We start from the raw sequence: 14,890 nt of genomic DNA on the forward strand, positions 1-14,890 counted from the left end.
AGGGGAGGGGGAGGTCTGGGGGAGGGGGATGGTCCAGGGGAGGGGAAGGGTCTGGGGGAGGGGGAGTGTCCGGGGGAGGGGGAAGGTCCGGGGAGGGTTTGGGGGATGGTCCGGGGGAGCGTGTAGGAAACCTGGTTGGAGGTTGTTGACACCTTACTGTTACATGAAGCCTGGCTGTACTTGCCCCGCCCAGACCGCTGAGGTGGCGGTATAGCTCTGATCACCAAATCACCCCTCGGACTGACCCCTACACCTCCGGCACGTTCTCCTCCTTTGAGCATCTCGCCCTATTCTGCCCCTCTCACCTCTCATTTAAAATTCTCATTCTCCACCGCCCACCCAAATACCATGAACATATTATTACCGAGATATCCTCACTGCTTTCCTCCCTCAGCCTCTGCACCTAGCGACTTCTCATCCTCGGTGATTTCAAACTCCATCTCAATTCATCATGCTCTCTCTCCTCTGAGCTCACTCGTCTCCTGTCCTCCCTTAATCTCTCCCTTCGCGTAAACTCCCCAACCCCCCATATTCATGGCCACCCCCTCGACCTTGCCATCTCTTGTGGCCTCGCTGCTCCCATTGTGTCAATCGCAGATAAGGCCATTTCTGACCACTTCCTCGTATCGCTCTCCAGCCACATCCACCTCTGCACCCCAGCGACCGCCACCCCTATCTCCTTCTGTATCGCCCCTGGAAAAAACTCTCTCCTGACTCTCCGACAACTGCACTTTTCAGCTCCCGACTCTCCAGCCTTTGGCCCTCCATTCACCAGGACATTTCTGCAGCTACCGATCTGCCCAATCATACCCTCAGCACCACTTTCGATGCCCCAGTCCCTGTAAAAACAATTCCTCTCTCTCACCCTGGCCATTCCCACTGGTACAGCCTTGATCTTCGCTCCCTGAAGTCCAAGGTACACAGACTTAAACGGATATGGTGGACAACTGGTTTAGCCATTCACCGCCAGATCAGGCTGGACACATAAGAACATAAGAACATAAGAATTAGGAACAGGAGTAGGCCATCTAGCCCCTCGAGCCTGCTCCGCCATTCAACAAGATCATGGCTGATCTGGCCGTGGACTCTGCTCCACTTACCCGCCCGCTCCCCGTAACCCTTAATTCCCTTATTGGTTAAAAATCTATCTGTGACACATAAAGCAATATCAGGTTCTGCTCTCGTCTGCCAAATCGCTCACTATTCCAGAATCATTCTGGAATGTAAAGATAAATGCCGACTTCTATTTTTCACTGCGAACCGTCTTTTTAAACCCCTCTCCCCAGTCTCCCCCCTCATCTCCGACAATAAGTGTGAGGAGCTCATGGACTTCTCTGTCTCTGAGATTGAGACCCTCCGTTCGGCCGCCTCTGCCTCTCCCCTTCATTCCCCGAGCCCACTGGGCCAAACTTCCTCTAAGGATCCCCCCTGCCCGAGCCCTGACCTCACATCTTTCTCCAGTTTCTCTCCGACATCCCCTCATGACCTTTCCGAGCTCATCCTGTCCATGAGACCCACTTCCTGCTCCCTTGACCCGATTGTGAGGTCATCCATCTTGGAAAAAAACACAGTAAAAGGGAATATTATTTGAATGGGGAGAAATTACAACATGCTGCGGTGCAGAGGGACCTGGGGGTCCTTGTGCATGAAACTCTTTTTGGAGTTTATCTGCAAAACAAAAACATTAATCGGTGCCACCCGACATGGATGACACACCAGACATTTACAAGGCCCTCTTTTTTTGGTTTTTTTTGGGTTTTTTTTTTGTGTTTTTCTTTTTTTTTCTTTTTTTTTTTGGGGCACTAAAATCACCTTTTTTCCCCAGTGCCCCCTATAAAAGGGAAGGGGACACTAAAAGCACCGGCAATTAAAACAAATTAAACTTTAAAATGTAAAATCAAATTAAAATTTGGTTGCCGGGCGTGATGATGCACTCCAGTCCCTCCGGTGCCCACCTCTCGCGGAAGGCCGCGAGCGTACCGGTGGACAAAAAGTTAGTTTGCAGGTGCAGCAGGTAATCAGGAAGGCGAATGGAATGTTGGCCTTCATTGCGAGAGGAATGGAGTACAAAAGCAGGGAGGTCCTGCTGCAACTGTATAGGGTATTGATAAGGCCGCACCTGGAGTACTGCATGCAGTTTTGGTCACCTTACTTTAGGAAGGATATACTAGCCTTGGAGGGGTACAGAGACGATTCACTAGGCTGATACCGGAGATGAGGGGGTTACCTTATGATGATAGATTGAGTAGACTGGGTCTTTACTTGTTGGAGTTCAGAAGGATGAGGGGTGATCTTACAGAAACATTTAAAATAATGAAAGGGATAGACAAGATCGAGGCAGAGAGGTTGTTTCCACTGGGAGGGGAGACTAGAACTAGGGGACACAGCCTCAAAATACGGGGGAGCCAATTTAAAACCGAGTTGAGGAGGAATTTCTTCTCCCAGAGGGTTGTGAATCTGTGGAATTCTCTGCCCAGGGATTCAAATAACAGATAGATAGATTTTAACCAATAAGGAAATTAAGGGTTATGGGGAGCGGGCGGGTAAGTGGAGCTGAGTCCACGGCCAGGTCAGCCATGATCTTGCTGAATGGCAGAGCAGGCTCGAGGGGCTAGATGGCCTACTCCTGTTCCTAATTCTTATGTTCTTATGTTCCCACCAAACTACTGACCACCCAACTTCCTTTTCTGGCTCCCATATTAGATGACATTGTTAACAGTTCTCTCTCCTCAGGTCCTGTTCTCCCCTTCCTCAAATCTGCCATCGTCACACCACTCCTCAAATAGCCAACACTTGATCCCTCCATCCTTGCAAGCTACCGCCCCATCTCTAACCTCCCTTTCCTCTCCAAAGTCCATGAATGTGTTGTTGCCTCCCAAATCCGTGCCCATCATTCCCGCAATTCCATGTTTTAATCCCTCCAATCCGGTTTCTGCACCTGTCACAGGATCGAAACAGCTCTCATCAAAGTCACAAATGACATCCTTTGTTCTTCTTGGCTTGTCTGCAGCCTTTGACACGGTTGACCACTCTATCCTCCTCCCAACGCCTCTCCACCGTCACCCAGCTGGGTGGGACTGCACTCGCCTAGTTCCATTCTTATCTCTCTAATCATAGTCCACTCCCGCATCGTTACCTCTGGTGTCCCCCAAGGATCTATCCTTCGCCCCTCGATTTCTCATCTACATGTTGCCACTTCATCCGGAAAAGCTCTACCTCACCCCCACTTCTCTTGACCCCTCCACGGTCTCTAAATTGTCAGACTGCTTGTCCGACATTCAGTTCTGGATGAGCAGAAATGTTCTCCAATTGACTATTAGGAAGACCGAAGGCATTGTTTTCGGTCCCTGCCACAAACTCCGTTCTCCATCCACTGACTCCATCCCTCTCCCCAACTTCTGTCTGAGGCTGAACCAGACTGTTCGCAACCTTGATGTCATATTTGATCCTGAAATGAGCTTCCGACCACATATCCGCAGCATAACTAAGACCGTCTATTTCCACCCTCCGTAACATCGCCCGTCTCCGCCCCCTTCCCTTAGCGCATCCATTGCTGAAATCCTCACCCATGCCTTTGTTATCTCTAGACTTTACTATTCCAATGCATCCCTGGCTGGCCTCCCACATTCTACCTTACATAAACTTGAGGTGATCCAAAACTCGGCTGCCTGTGTCCTAACTCGCACCAAGCCCCGCTCACCCATTACCCCGGTGCTCGCTCACCTACGTTGGCTTCCGGTTAAGCAACGCCTCGATTTCAAAATTCTCATCCTTGTTTTAACATTCCTCCATGGCCTCGCCCCTCCCTATCTCTGTAATCTACTCCAAGCCGAAATGGAGGAGCACGCTCCATAGTCCCCCGTGATTAACAGTGTCAGAGGCTTTTGTAAGGTCAAAGAAGGCCATGAACAAGGGTTGGTGCTGTTCTCTGCATTTCTCTTGCAGTTGTCACACTGTATGATCATGTCCGTTGTGCCCCGTAGTGGACGAAATCCACACTGTGACTCCGAGAGGAGCTCCTCAGCCACAGGGAGAAGACGGACTCTAGTGATGACTTTCCCAGTGGCTGATAACAGGTAGATTTTGCTGTAGTTGCCACAGTTGGACTTGTCCCCTTTTTTAAAGATGGTCACAATTACGGCATCTCTGAGATCTCCCAGCATGCTCTCCTCCTTCCAGATGAGAGAGATGAGGTCATGCATTCATGCCAATAGTGCCTCTCTACCATACTTTAGTGCCTCAGTGTGGATTCCATCTGCTCCCATGGCCTTGTTGTTCTTGAGCTGATGGATGGCCTTTTCTACCTCGTGCAGAGCTGGGATATTGCTGAGGTGGTGGCAGGTGACGAGGTTCAACACTGCCTCCAGTGCACCAGCCTTCAGCCACCTGAGGAAGAGAGTGTTCGAAGATCAGGCCCTCAAATCTGAAATCAAACTTATGGTCGATAGGGCTGTAATGATACCCGCCCTCCTGTATGGGTCAGAGACATGGGCCATGTACAGTAGACACCGCAAATTGCTGGAGAAATACCGCCAACAATGTCTTCGCAAGATCCTGCAAATCCCCTGGGAGGATGCACCAATGTTGGTGTCCTCGATCAGGCCAACATCCCCAGCATCGAAGCACTGACCACACTCGACCAGCTCCGTTGGGCGGGCCACATTGTTCGCATGCCTGACACAAGACTCGCAAAGCAAGCGCTCTACTCGGAACTCCTACATGGCAAGCGAGCCCCAGGTGGGCAGAGGAAACGTTACAAGGACACCCTCATGCCTTCTTGATAAAGTGCAACATCCCCACCGATACCTGGGAGTCCCTGGCCAAAGACCGCCCTAAGTGGAGAAAGAGCTTCTGGGAGAGCGCTGAGCACCTCGAGTCTCGTCTCCGAGAGCATGCAGAAACCAAGCGCAGGCAGCGGAAGGAGCGTGCGGCAAACCTGTCCCACCCACCCTTTCCTCCAACCACTGTCTGTCCCACCTGTGACAGAGACTGTAATTGCTGTATTGGACTGTACAGTCACCTGAGAACTCGCTTTTAGAGTGGAAGCAAGTCTTCCTCGATTTTCGAGGGACTGCCTATGATGATGATGGACTCTCCTCCAGTCTCACAAACACCTGAGATGTCTGTGTTCCTCTAATGCTGTCCTCATGAGCATCCCTGATTGTAATCGCACCACCATCGGTGGCCGTGCCCTCAGGTGCCTGGGACCCAAGCTCTGGAACTCCCTGTCTAAACTCTCCACCTCTCCGCCTCTCTTTCCTCCTTTAAAACGCTCCTTAAAACCTACCTCTTTGTCCAAGCTTTTGGTCACTTGCACTAATTTCTACTTATGCGGCTCGGTGTCAAATTTTTGTCCCAGAACACTCCTGTGAAGCGCCTTGGGACGTTTCACTATGTTAAACACACGATATAAATGCACGTTGCATATGTTGTTGGGTTTGGTGGAGGGTCCAGGGAAGGGTCCGGGGAGGCACTGGGGGAGATTCCGGGGGAGGGTCTCAGGGAGCATCTGTGGGGGGCGGGGGGGGGTTGGGGGAAGATCTGGGGGAGGGTCCGGAGAGGGTCGGGGGGGGGGTCCGTGGGAGGGTCTCAGGGGGTGTCTAGGGGGGATGGTTAGGGGAGGGTCTGGGGAGGGTCCGGTGGAGGGTTTGTGGGGGGGTCCGGGGCAGGGTGCAGAGTCGGAGGGAGGGTGTTTGGTCTGGGGAGAGTTGGGGAGGGTGCAGGGTCTCGGGGAGGGCCGGTGGGGGAGGATTTTGGGGAGGGTGTAGGGTCTGGGGGAGGGTCTGGGGAGGGTTTGGGTGGGGGTTCCAGGGGAGGGTCCGCGGAAGGATCTGGGGGAGGATGCAGAGTCTGAGGGAGGGTGTAGGGTCTGGAGAGGGTCGGGTGGGGAGTAAGGGTCTTGGGGAGGGTGTCGGGTCTGGAGGAAGGTCTGGGGGGGAGAAAGGTCTTAGGAGGGTGTAGGGTCTTGTAGAGGGTCTGGGGGGGGGAAGAGTCTTGGGGAGGTTGTAGGGTCGGGAGGGTCTTGGGGGGAGGGTCTTGGGGAGGGCGTAGGGTCTGGGGAGGATCTGGGAGGGAAGGTCTTGGGGAGGGTGTAGGGTCTTGGGGAGGGTCTGGGGGGGAGAAGAGTCTTGGGGAGAGTGTAGGGTCGGGAGGGTCTTGGGGGGAGGGTCTTGGGGAGGGCATAGGGTCTGGGGAGGGTCGGGGAGGGAAGGTCTTGGAGAGGGTGTAGGGTCTGGGGAGGGTCGGGGAGGGAAGGTCTTGGGGAGGGTGTAGGTTCTGGGGAGGGTCGGGGAGGGGGACGGGTCTTGGTGAGGGTGTAGGGTCTCGGGGAGGGTCTGGGAGAGGGTGGATTGGCTGCCATTTCGAAGCTGGGCTTCTGCCAACCTGGGACTGCCAACCGCCCAGAGACACCCTCACATGGGGGTCATGTTTGGGGGTTACAGAGATTCTACCCCAAACAAAGCTCCCCAGAACCGAACATCATTGTGTTGGCGTCCCACCTGGGTACAGTGGGGCCCTGGAAGGGTCCTTCTCTGATTTGGGGGGCAGTTTAACGCTAACACCAGTTTGCTGCCAAGCTGGGGAAATATTGAGAAACTGCTCCTGGGCTGTTTTTCCAGAGCTAGTTCAATAGGCAAGTCATCCCAAAGATTCTTTGACAATTGTTCCCTGTGAGCATGAGAGTCAAGAATCATCCTCTGGACGAGTGAGGTAACTAATTCCTTCCTGGTGTCCCAGTGCCTAATACTTCTATGCTCAGGGACTTTTCCTAGGTTCCAACTAATGCCACCTCAAATCAGCTGATAGAAGATGTGTAGGAATTTGAGGTGATTCCCTAACCATTCTCCCTCACACTGCAGGAAATCCTACTTAGCAGTTGGCCAGAATGGGGACATGGGTTCCTGGCCATGGACAGTGCCAATGCTGGGGACCCACGCTTCTCACCGTCCCACCGAATGGTCAGAAGATGGCTGATTCTCTGCTGATCCAGTGCAGGAGCTCTCCCCTGGACCATGAGCTGGTCCTCAGATTGCTATTTGTTTGGATTTCAGATTTGATGGCCTTATTGATTCTAATTAAACCAGAATATTCTAAATGGACAAGGCGAGAGAGAGATAGGGATCCCACTCCAATATTTCCGAAATTAATTCCTTTGGAGGTCATTGTTACAAGTGAACACAGCTGAGGGCTCTTCCACTATTGTTGACACAAAGCTCCTTGTGATCTACGGACAACTCCCACGACCACACTGCACATTTGCATCAAAGCCTCCAGAAATTCACGTGGGCCTTTTTGATCAGACTGACGGTGAGGGAACATGGGAACCTTGAGCTGTGCGAACTGCGAACTCACACCAGCCGATGCACAGGAACATCCATTTCCGCAATTTATCTGTGGAGTAGGTCAGGACGATTGCAGTGTGCAGGTAGCAGCCCTCGCCAAACATCCAGAAGAAATTCGTCACACAGAAGTAATTATAAACAGCCGTGACCAATCGACACCAGACCTGAAACGAGAGAGTCAAATCGACAAATTAAAGAACATCGGTTAGTAACCCCGTCATGCATTCTACTGTCATTGTAACCCATGTATAAACTGACCTAAGTTGTACACTGTGAGAACACTGACCACTAGGTGGTGAACTTGTGAGAGACACTCCTAACCTGGACTTTCAGGTATAAAAGGGGAAGCTCCACCCACCTTCTGTACTTCAGTGCTGGCCAATAAAGGTTACTGGTCACAGAGTGACCTTCTCTCTAGTATGGGCCTTGTGTGCTTTTATACTGTATAGTAAGGACATATTAAACCCTGCCGACTAACCAAAGGGCATCGGCAGCCGATACTCCCCACCAATGAAATTCCTTTCAGTTTTGAGCCATTTCTGCACATTACATTAATGCCGAGGTATGAGCTGCTAACAGTGCTAATTGGAAGCACACGCAGTGTGACACCCTCAGTGTGTGATACTCTCAGTGTGACACTCTCACAGTGTGACACTCTCACTGTGTGACACTCTCAGTGTGTGACGCTCTCAGTGTGTGATGCTCTCAGTGTGACACTCTCAGTGTGTGACGCTCTCAGTGTGTGACGCTCTCAGTGTGTGATGCTCTCAGTGTGACACTCTCAGTGTGACACTCTCAGTGTGTGACGCTCTCAGTGTGTGATGCTCTCAGTGTGACACTCTCAGTGTGTGACACTCTCAGTGTGTGACACTCTCAGTGTGTGACGCTCTCAGTGTGTGATGCTCTCAGTGTGACACTCTCAGTGTGTGACACTCTCAGTGTGTGACGCTCTCAGTGTGTGATGCTCTCAGTGTGACACTCTCAGTGTGTGACACTCTCAGTGTGTGACACTCTCAGTGTGTGACGCTCTCAGTGTGTGACGCTCTCAGTGTGTGACGCTCTCAGTGCGATACTCTCACTGTGTGACACTCTCAGTGTGTGACGCTCTCAGTGCGATACTCTCACTGTGTGACACTCTCAGTGTGTGACGCTCTCAGTGTGTGACACTCTCAGTGTGACGCTCTCAGTGTGTGACGCTCTCAGTGTGTGACACTCTCAGTGTGTGACACTCTCAGTGTGTGACGCTCTCAGTGCGATACTCTCACTGTGTGACACTCTCAGTGTGTGACGCTCTCAGTGTGACACTCTCAGTGTGTGACACTCTCAGTGTGACGCTCTCAGTGTGACGCTCTCAGTTTGACACGCCCAGTGTGTGACACTCTCAGTGTGTGACACTCTCAGTGTGACACTCTCAATATGTGACACTCTCAGTGTAACACTCTCAATGTGTGACACTCTCAGTGTGTGACACTCTCAGTGTGTGATGCTCTCAGTGTGACACTCTCAGTGTGTGACACTCTCAGTGTGACGCTCTCAATGTGACGCTCTCAGTATAACACTCTCAGTGTGACACTCTCACTGTGTGACGCTCTCAGTGTGTGACACTCTCAGTGTGACACTCTCAGTGTGTGACACTCTCAGTGTGACACTCTCAATATGTGACACTCTCAGTCTGTGACACTCTCAGTGTGACACTCTCAGTGTGTGACACTCTCAATGTGTGACACTCTCAGTGTGACACTCTGAGTATGTGACACTCTCAATGTGTGCCACTCTGACAGTGTGACGCTCTCAGTGTGACACTCTCAGTGTGTGACACTCTCAGTGTGTGACACGCTCAGTGTGACACTCCCAATGTGTGACTCAGTTTGACACTCTCAGTGTGACACTCTCAGTGTGTGACACTCTCAGTCTGTAAAACTCTCAGTGTGCCACTCTCAGTGTGACACCCTCAGTGTGACACTTTCAATGTGTGAAACTCTCAGTGTGACACTCTCAGTGTGTGACATGCTCAATGTGTGCCACTCTCAGTGTGTGACACTCTCAGTGTGTGACACTCTCAGTGTGACAATCTCAGTGTGCGACATGCTCAATGTGTGCACCTCTCACAGTGTGGCGCTCTCAGTGTGATACACTCTCAATATGTGACACTCTCAGTGTGTGACACTCTCAGTATGACACTCTCAATGTGTGACACTCTCAGTGTGTGACACTCTCAGTGTGTGACACTCTCAGTGTGACACTCTCAATATGTGACACTCTCAGTGTGTGACACTCTCAGTATGACACTCTCAATGTGTGACACTCTCAGTGTGTGACACTCTCAGTGTGACACTCTCAGTGTGACACTCTCAATGTGTGACACTCTCAATGTGTGACACTCTCAGTGTGTGACACCCTCAGTGTGTGACACTCTCAGTGTGACACTCCCAATGTGTGACTCAGTTTGACACTCTCAGTGTGACACTCTCAGTGTGTGACACTCAGTCTGTAAAACTCTCAGTGTGACACTCTCAGTGTGTGACACTCTCAATGTGTGACACTCTCAGTGTGACACTCTCAGTGTGTGACACTCTCAGTGTGACACTCTCAATGTGTGACACTCTCAGTGTGTGACACTCTCAGTGTGTGACACTCTCAGTGTGTGACACTCTCAGTGTGACACCCTCAGTGTGACACTCTCAATGTGTGCCACTCTCAGTGTGACAACCTCAGTGTGACACTCCCAATGTGTGACTCAGTTTGACACTCTCAGTGTGACACTCTCAGTGTGACACTCTCAGTCTGTAAAACTCTCAGTGTGACACTCTCAGTGTGTGACACTCTCAATGTGTGACACTCTCAATGTGTGACACTCTCAATGTGTGACACTCCCAATGTGTGACTCAGTTTGACACTCTCAGTGCGACACTCTCAATGTGTGACACTCAGTCTGTAAAACTCTCAGTGTGACACTCTCAGTGTGTGACACTCTCAATGTGTGACACTCTCAATGTGTGACACTCTCAGTGTGACACTCTCAGTGTGTGACACTCTCAGTGTGTGACACTCTCAGTGTGACACTCTCAGTGTGACACTCTCAATGTGTGCCACTCTCAGTGTGACAACCTCAGTGTGACACTCTCAATGTGTGACACTCTCAGTGTGTGACACTCTCAGTGTGAACTCTCAGTGTGACACTCCCAATGTGTGACTCAGTTTGACACTCTCAGTGTGACACTATCAGTGTGTGACACTCTCAGTGTGTGACACGCTCAGTGTGTGACACTCTCAGTGTGACACTCTCAGTGTGACACTGTCAATGTGTGCCACTCTCAGTGTGACAACCTCAGTGTGACACTCTCAATGTGTGACACTCTCAGTGTGTGACATGCTCAATGTGTGCCACTCTCAGTGTGTGACGCTCTCATTGTGTGACACTCTCAGTGTGTGACACTCTCAGTGTGACACTCTCAGTGTGTGACACTCTCAGTGTGTGACATGCTCAATGTGTGCCACTCTCACAGTGTGGCACTCTCAGTGTGACATTCTCAATATGTGACACTCTCAGTGTGTGACACTCTCAGTGTGACACTCTCAGTGTGACACTCTCAATATGTGACACTCGCAGTGTGTGACACTCTCAGTGTGACGCTCTCAATGTGTGACACTCTCAGTGTGTGACACTCCCAATGTGTGACTCAGTTTGACACTCTCAGTGTGACACTCTCAGTGTGACACTCTCAGTGTGTGACACTCTCAGTCTGTAAAACTCTCAGTGTGACACTCTCAGTGTGTGACACTCTCAATGTGTGACACTCTCAGTGTGACACTATCAGTGTGTGACACTCTCAGTGTGTGACATGCTCAATGTGTGCCACTCTCACAGTGTGGCACTCTCAGTGTGACATTCTCAATATGTGACACTCTCAGTGTGTGACACTCTCAGTGTGACACTCTCAGTGTGACACTCTCAATATGTGACACTCGCAGTGTGTGAACTCTCAGTGTGACACTCTCAATGTGTGACACTCTTAGTTTGACATTCTCAGTGTGTGACACTCTCAGTCTGTGACACTCTCAGTCTGTGACACTCTCAGTGTGACACTCTCAGTGTGTGACACTCTCAGTGTGACACTCTCAATGTGATGCACTCAATGGGTGACACTCTCAGTGTGACACTCTCAATGTGTGACACTCTCAGTGTGTGACACTCTCAGTGTGACGCTCTCAATGTGTGACACTCTCAGTTTGACACTCTCAGTTTGACACTCTCAGTGTGACACTCTCAGTGTGTGACACTCTCAGTGTGACACTCTCAACGTGTGACACTCTCAGTGTGTGACACTCAGTGTGTGCCACTCTCAGTGTGTGATGCTGTCAGTGTGTGACACTCTCAGTGTGTGACACTCTCAGTGTGTGACACTCTCAGTGTGTGACACTCTCAGTGTGACACTCTCAGTGTGTGACACTCTCAGTGTGTGACACGCTCAGTGTGTGACACTCTCAGTGTGACACTCTCAGTGTGTGACATGCTCAATGTGTGCCACTCTCACAGTGTGACGCTCTCAGTGTGTGACACTCTCAGTGTGTGACATGCTCAATGTGTGACACTCTCAGTGTGTGACACTCTCAGTGTGACACTCTCAATATGTGACTCTCTCAGTGTGTGACACTCTCAGTGTGACGCTCTCAATGTGTGACACTCTCAATGTGTGACACTCTCAGTGTGTGAAACTCTCAGTGTGACACTCTCAGTGTGTGACACTCTCAGTGTGACACTCTCAGTGTGTGACACTCTCAGTGTGTGACACTCTCAGTGTGATGCACTCAATGTGTGACACTCTCAATGTGTGCCACTCTCAGTGTGACACTCTCAGTGTGTGACACTCTCAGTGTGTGACACTCAGTGTGTGATATGCTCAATGTGTGCCACTCTCACAGTGTGGCACTCTCAGTGTGACACTTTCAATATGTGACACTCTCAGTATGTGACACACTCAGTGTGACACTCTCAGTGTGTGACACTCTCAGTGTGATGCACTCAATGTGTGACACTCTCAGTGTGACACTCTCAGTGTGACAGTCTCAGTGTGTGACACTCTCAGTCTCTGACACTCTCAGTGTGACACTCTCAGTGTGTGACACTCTCAGTGTGATGCACTCAATGTGTGACACTCTCAGTGTGACACTCTCAATGAGTGACACTCTCAGTGTGAGTCTCTCAGTGGTTGACACTCTCACTGTGTGACAATCTAAGTGTGACACTCTCAATGTGTGACACTCTCAGTGTGACACTCTCAGTGTGACACTCTCAGTGTGTGATACTCTCAGTGTGTGACACTCTCAGTGTGACGCTCTCAATGTGTGACACTCTCAATGTGTGACACTCTCAGTGTGTGAAACTCTCAGTGTGACACTCTCAGTGTGTGACACTCTCAGTGTGACACTCTCAGTGTGTGACACTCTCAGTGTGTGACACTCTCAGTGTGTGACACTCTCAGTGTGACACTCTCAATGTGTGACACTCTCAGTGTGACACTCTCAGTGTGACACTCTCAGTGTGTGACACTCTCAGTGTGTGACACTCTCAGTGTGACACTCTCAGTGTGACACTCTCAGTGTGTGACACTCTCAGTCTGTGACACTCTCAGTCTGTGACACTCTCAGTGTGTGACACTCTCAGTGTGATGCACTCAATGTGTGACACTCTCAGTGTGACACTCTCAATGAGTGACACTCTCAGTGTGACTCTCTCAGTGGTTGACACTCTCACTGTGTGACACTCTCAGTGTGACACTCTCAGTGTGTGACATGCTCAATGTGTGCCACTCTCACAGTGTGACGCTCTCAGTGTGTGACACTCTCAGTGTGTGACATGCTCAATGTGTGCCACTCTCACAGTGTGACATTCTCAATATGTGACACTCTCAGTGTGTGACACTCTCAGTGTGACACTCTCAATATGTGACACTCGCAGTGTGTGACACTCTCAGTGTGACGCTCTCAATGTGTGACACTCTCAGTGTGTGACACTCTCAGTGTGAACTCTCAGTGTGACACTCTCAATGTGTGACACTCTTAGTTTGACACTCTCAGTGTGTGACACTCTCAGTCTGTGACACTCTCAGTGTGACACTCTCAGTGTGTGACACTCTCAGTGTGACACTCTCAGTCTGTGACACTCTCAGTCTGTGACACTCTCAATGTGATGCACTCAATGGGTGACACTCTCAGTGTGACACTCTCAATGTGTGACACTCTCAGTGTGTGACACTCTCAGTGTGACACTCTCAATGTGTGACACTCTCAGTGTGTGACACTCTCATTGTGTGACATGCTCAATGTGTGCCACTCTCAGTGTGTGACGCTCTCATTGTGTGACACTCTCAGTGTGTGACACTCTCAGTGTGACACTCTCAGTGTGTGACACTCTCAGTGTGTGACATGCTCAATGTGTGCCACTCTCACAGTGTGGCACTCTCAGTGTGACATTCTCAATGTGTGACACTCTCAGTGTGTGACACTCTCAGTGTGAACTCTCAGTGTGACACTCTCAATGTGTGACACTCTTAGTTTGACATTCTCAGTGTGTGACACTCTCAGTCTGTGACACTCTCAGTCTGTGACACTCTCAGTGTGACACTCTCAATGTGATGCACTCAATGGGTGACACTCTCAGTGTGACACTCTCAATGTGTGACACTCTCAGTGTGTGACACTCTCAGTGTGTGACACTCTCAGTGTGACACTCTCAGTGTGACACTCTCAATGTGTGACAACCTCAGTGTGACACTCTCAATGTGTGACACTCTCAGTGTGTGACACTCTCAGTGTGTGACACTCTCAGTGTGAACTCTCAGTGTGACACTCCCAATGTGTGACTCAGTTTGACACTCTCAGTGTGACACTCTCAGTGTGACACTCTCAGTGTGACACTCTCAGTCTGTAAAACTCTCAGTGTGACACTCGCAGTGTGTGACACTCTCAATGTGTGACACTCTCAATGTGTGACACTCCCAATGTGTGACTCAGTTTGACACTCTCAGTGCGACACTCTCAGTGTGTGACACTCAGTCTGTAAAACTCTCAGTGTGACACTCTCAGTGTGTGACACTCTCAATGTGTGACACTCTCAGTGTGACACTCTCAGTGTGTGACACTCTCAGTGTGTGACACTCTCAGTGTGACACTCTCAGTGTGACACTCTCAATGTGTGCCACTCTCAGTGTGACAACCTCAGTTTGACACTCTCAATGTGTGACACTCTCAGTGTGTGACACTCTCAGTGTGAACTCTCAGTGTGACACTCCCAATGTGTGACTCAGTTTGACACTCTCAGTGTGACACTCTCAGTGTGACACTCTCAGTGTGTGACACTCTCAGTCTGTAAAACTCTCAGTGTGACACTCTCAGTGTGTGACACTCTCAATGTGTGACACTCTCAGTGTGACACTTTCAGTGTGTGACACTCTCAGTGTGTGACACGCTCAGTGTGTGACACTCTCAGTGTGACACTCTCAGTGTGACACTGTCAATGTGTGCCACTCTCAGTGTGACAACCTCAG

At 50.5% G+C, this 14,890-nt stretch overlaps 1 protein-coding gene across 1 annotated transcript in view; it reads right to left on the reverse strand.

Moving 5' to 3' along the window:
* Positions 1-14,890, reverse strand: part of LOC139233687 (corticotropin-releasing factor receptor 1-like) — a 350,288-nt gene that overhangs the window by 113,310 nt on the left and 222,088 nt on the right. The window contains exon 6 of the mRNA XM_070864095.1: positions 7,354-7,507. Coding sequence (XP_070720196.1) covers positions 7,354-7,507 — 154 coding nt within the window. The remainder of the gene's footprint in view (positions 1-7,353; positions 7,508-14,890) is intronic.

Source organism: Pristiophorus japonicus, chromosome 21, assembly GCF_044704955.1.
Source record: "Pristiophorus japonicus isolate sPriJap1 chromosome 21, sPriJap1.hap1, whole genome shotgun sequence".
Taxonomy (NCBI): domain Eukaryota; kingdom Metazoa; phylum Chordata; class Chondrichthyes; family Pristiophoridae; genus Pristiophorus; species Pristiophorus japonicus.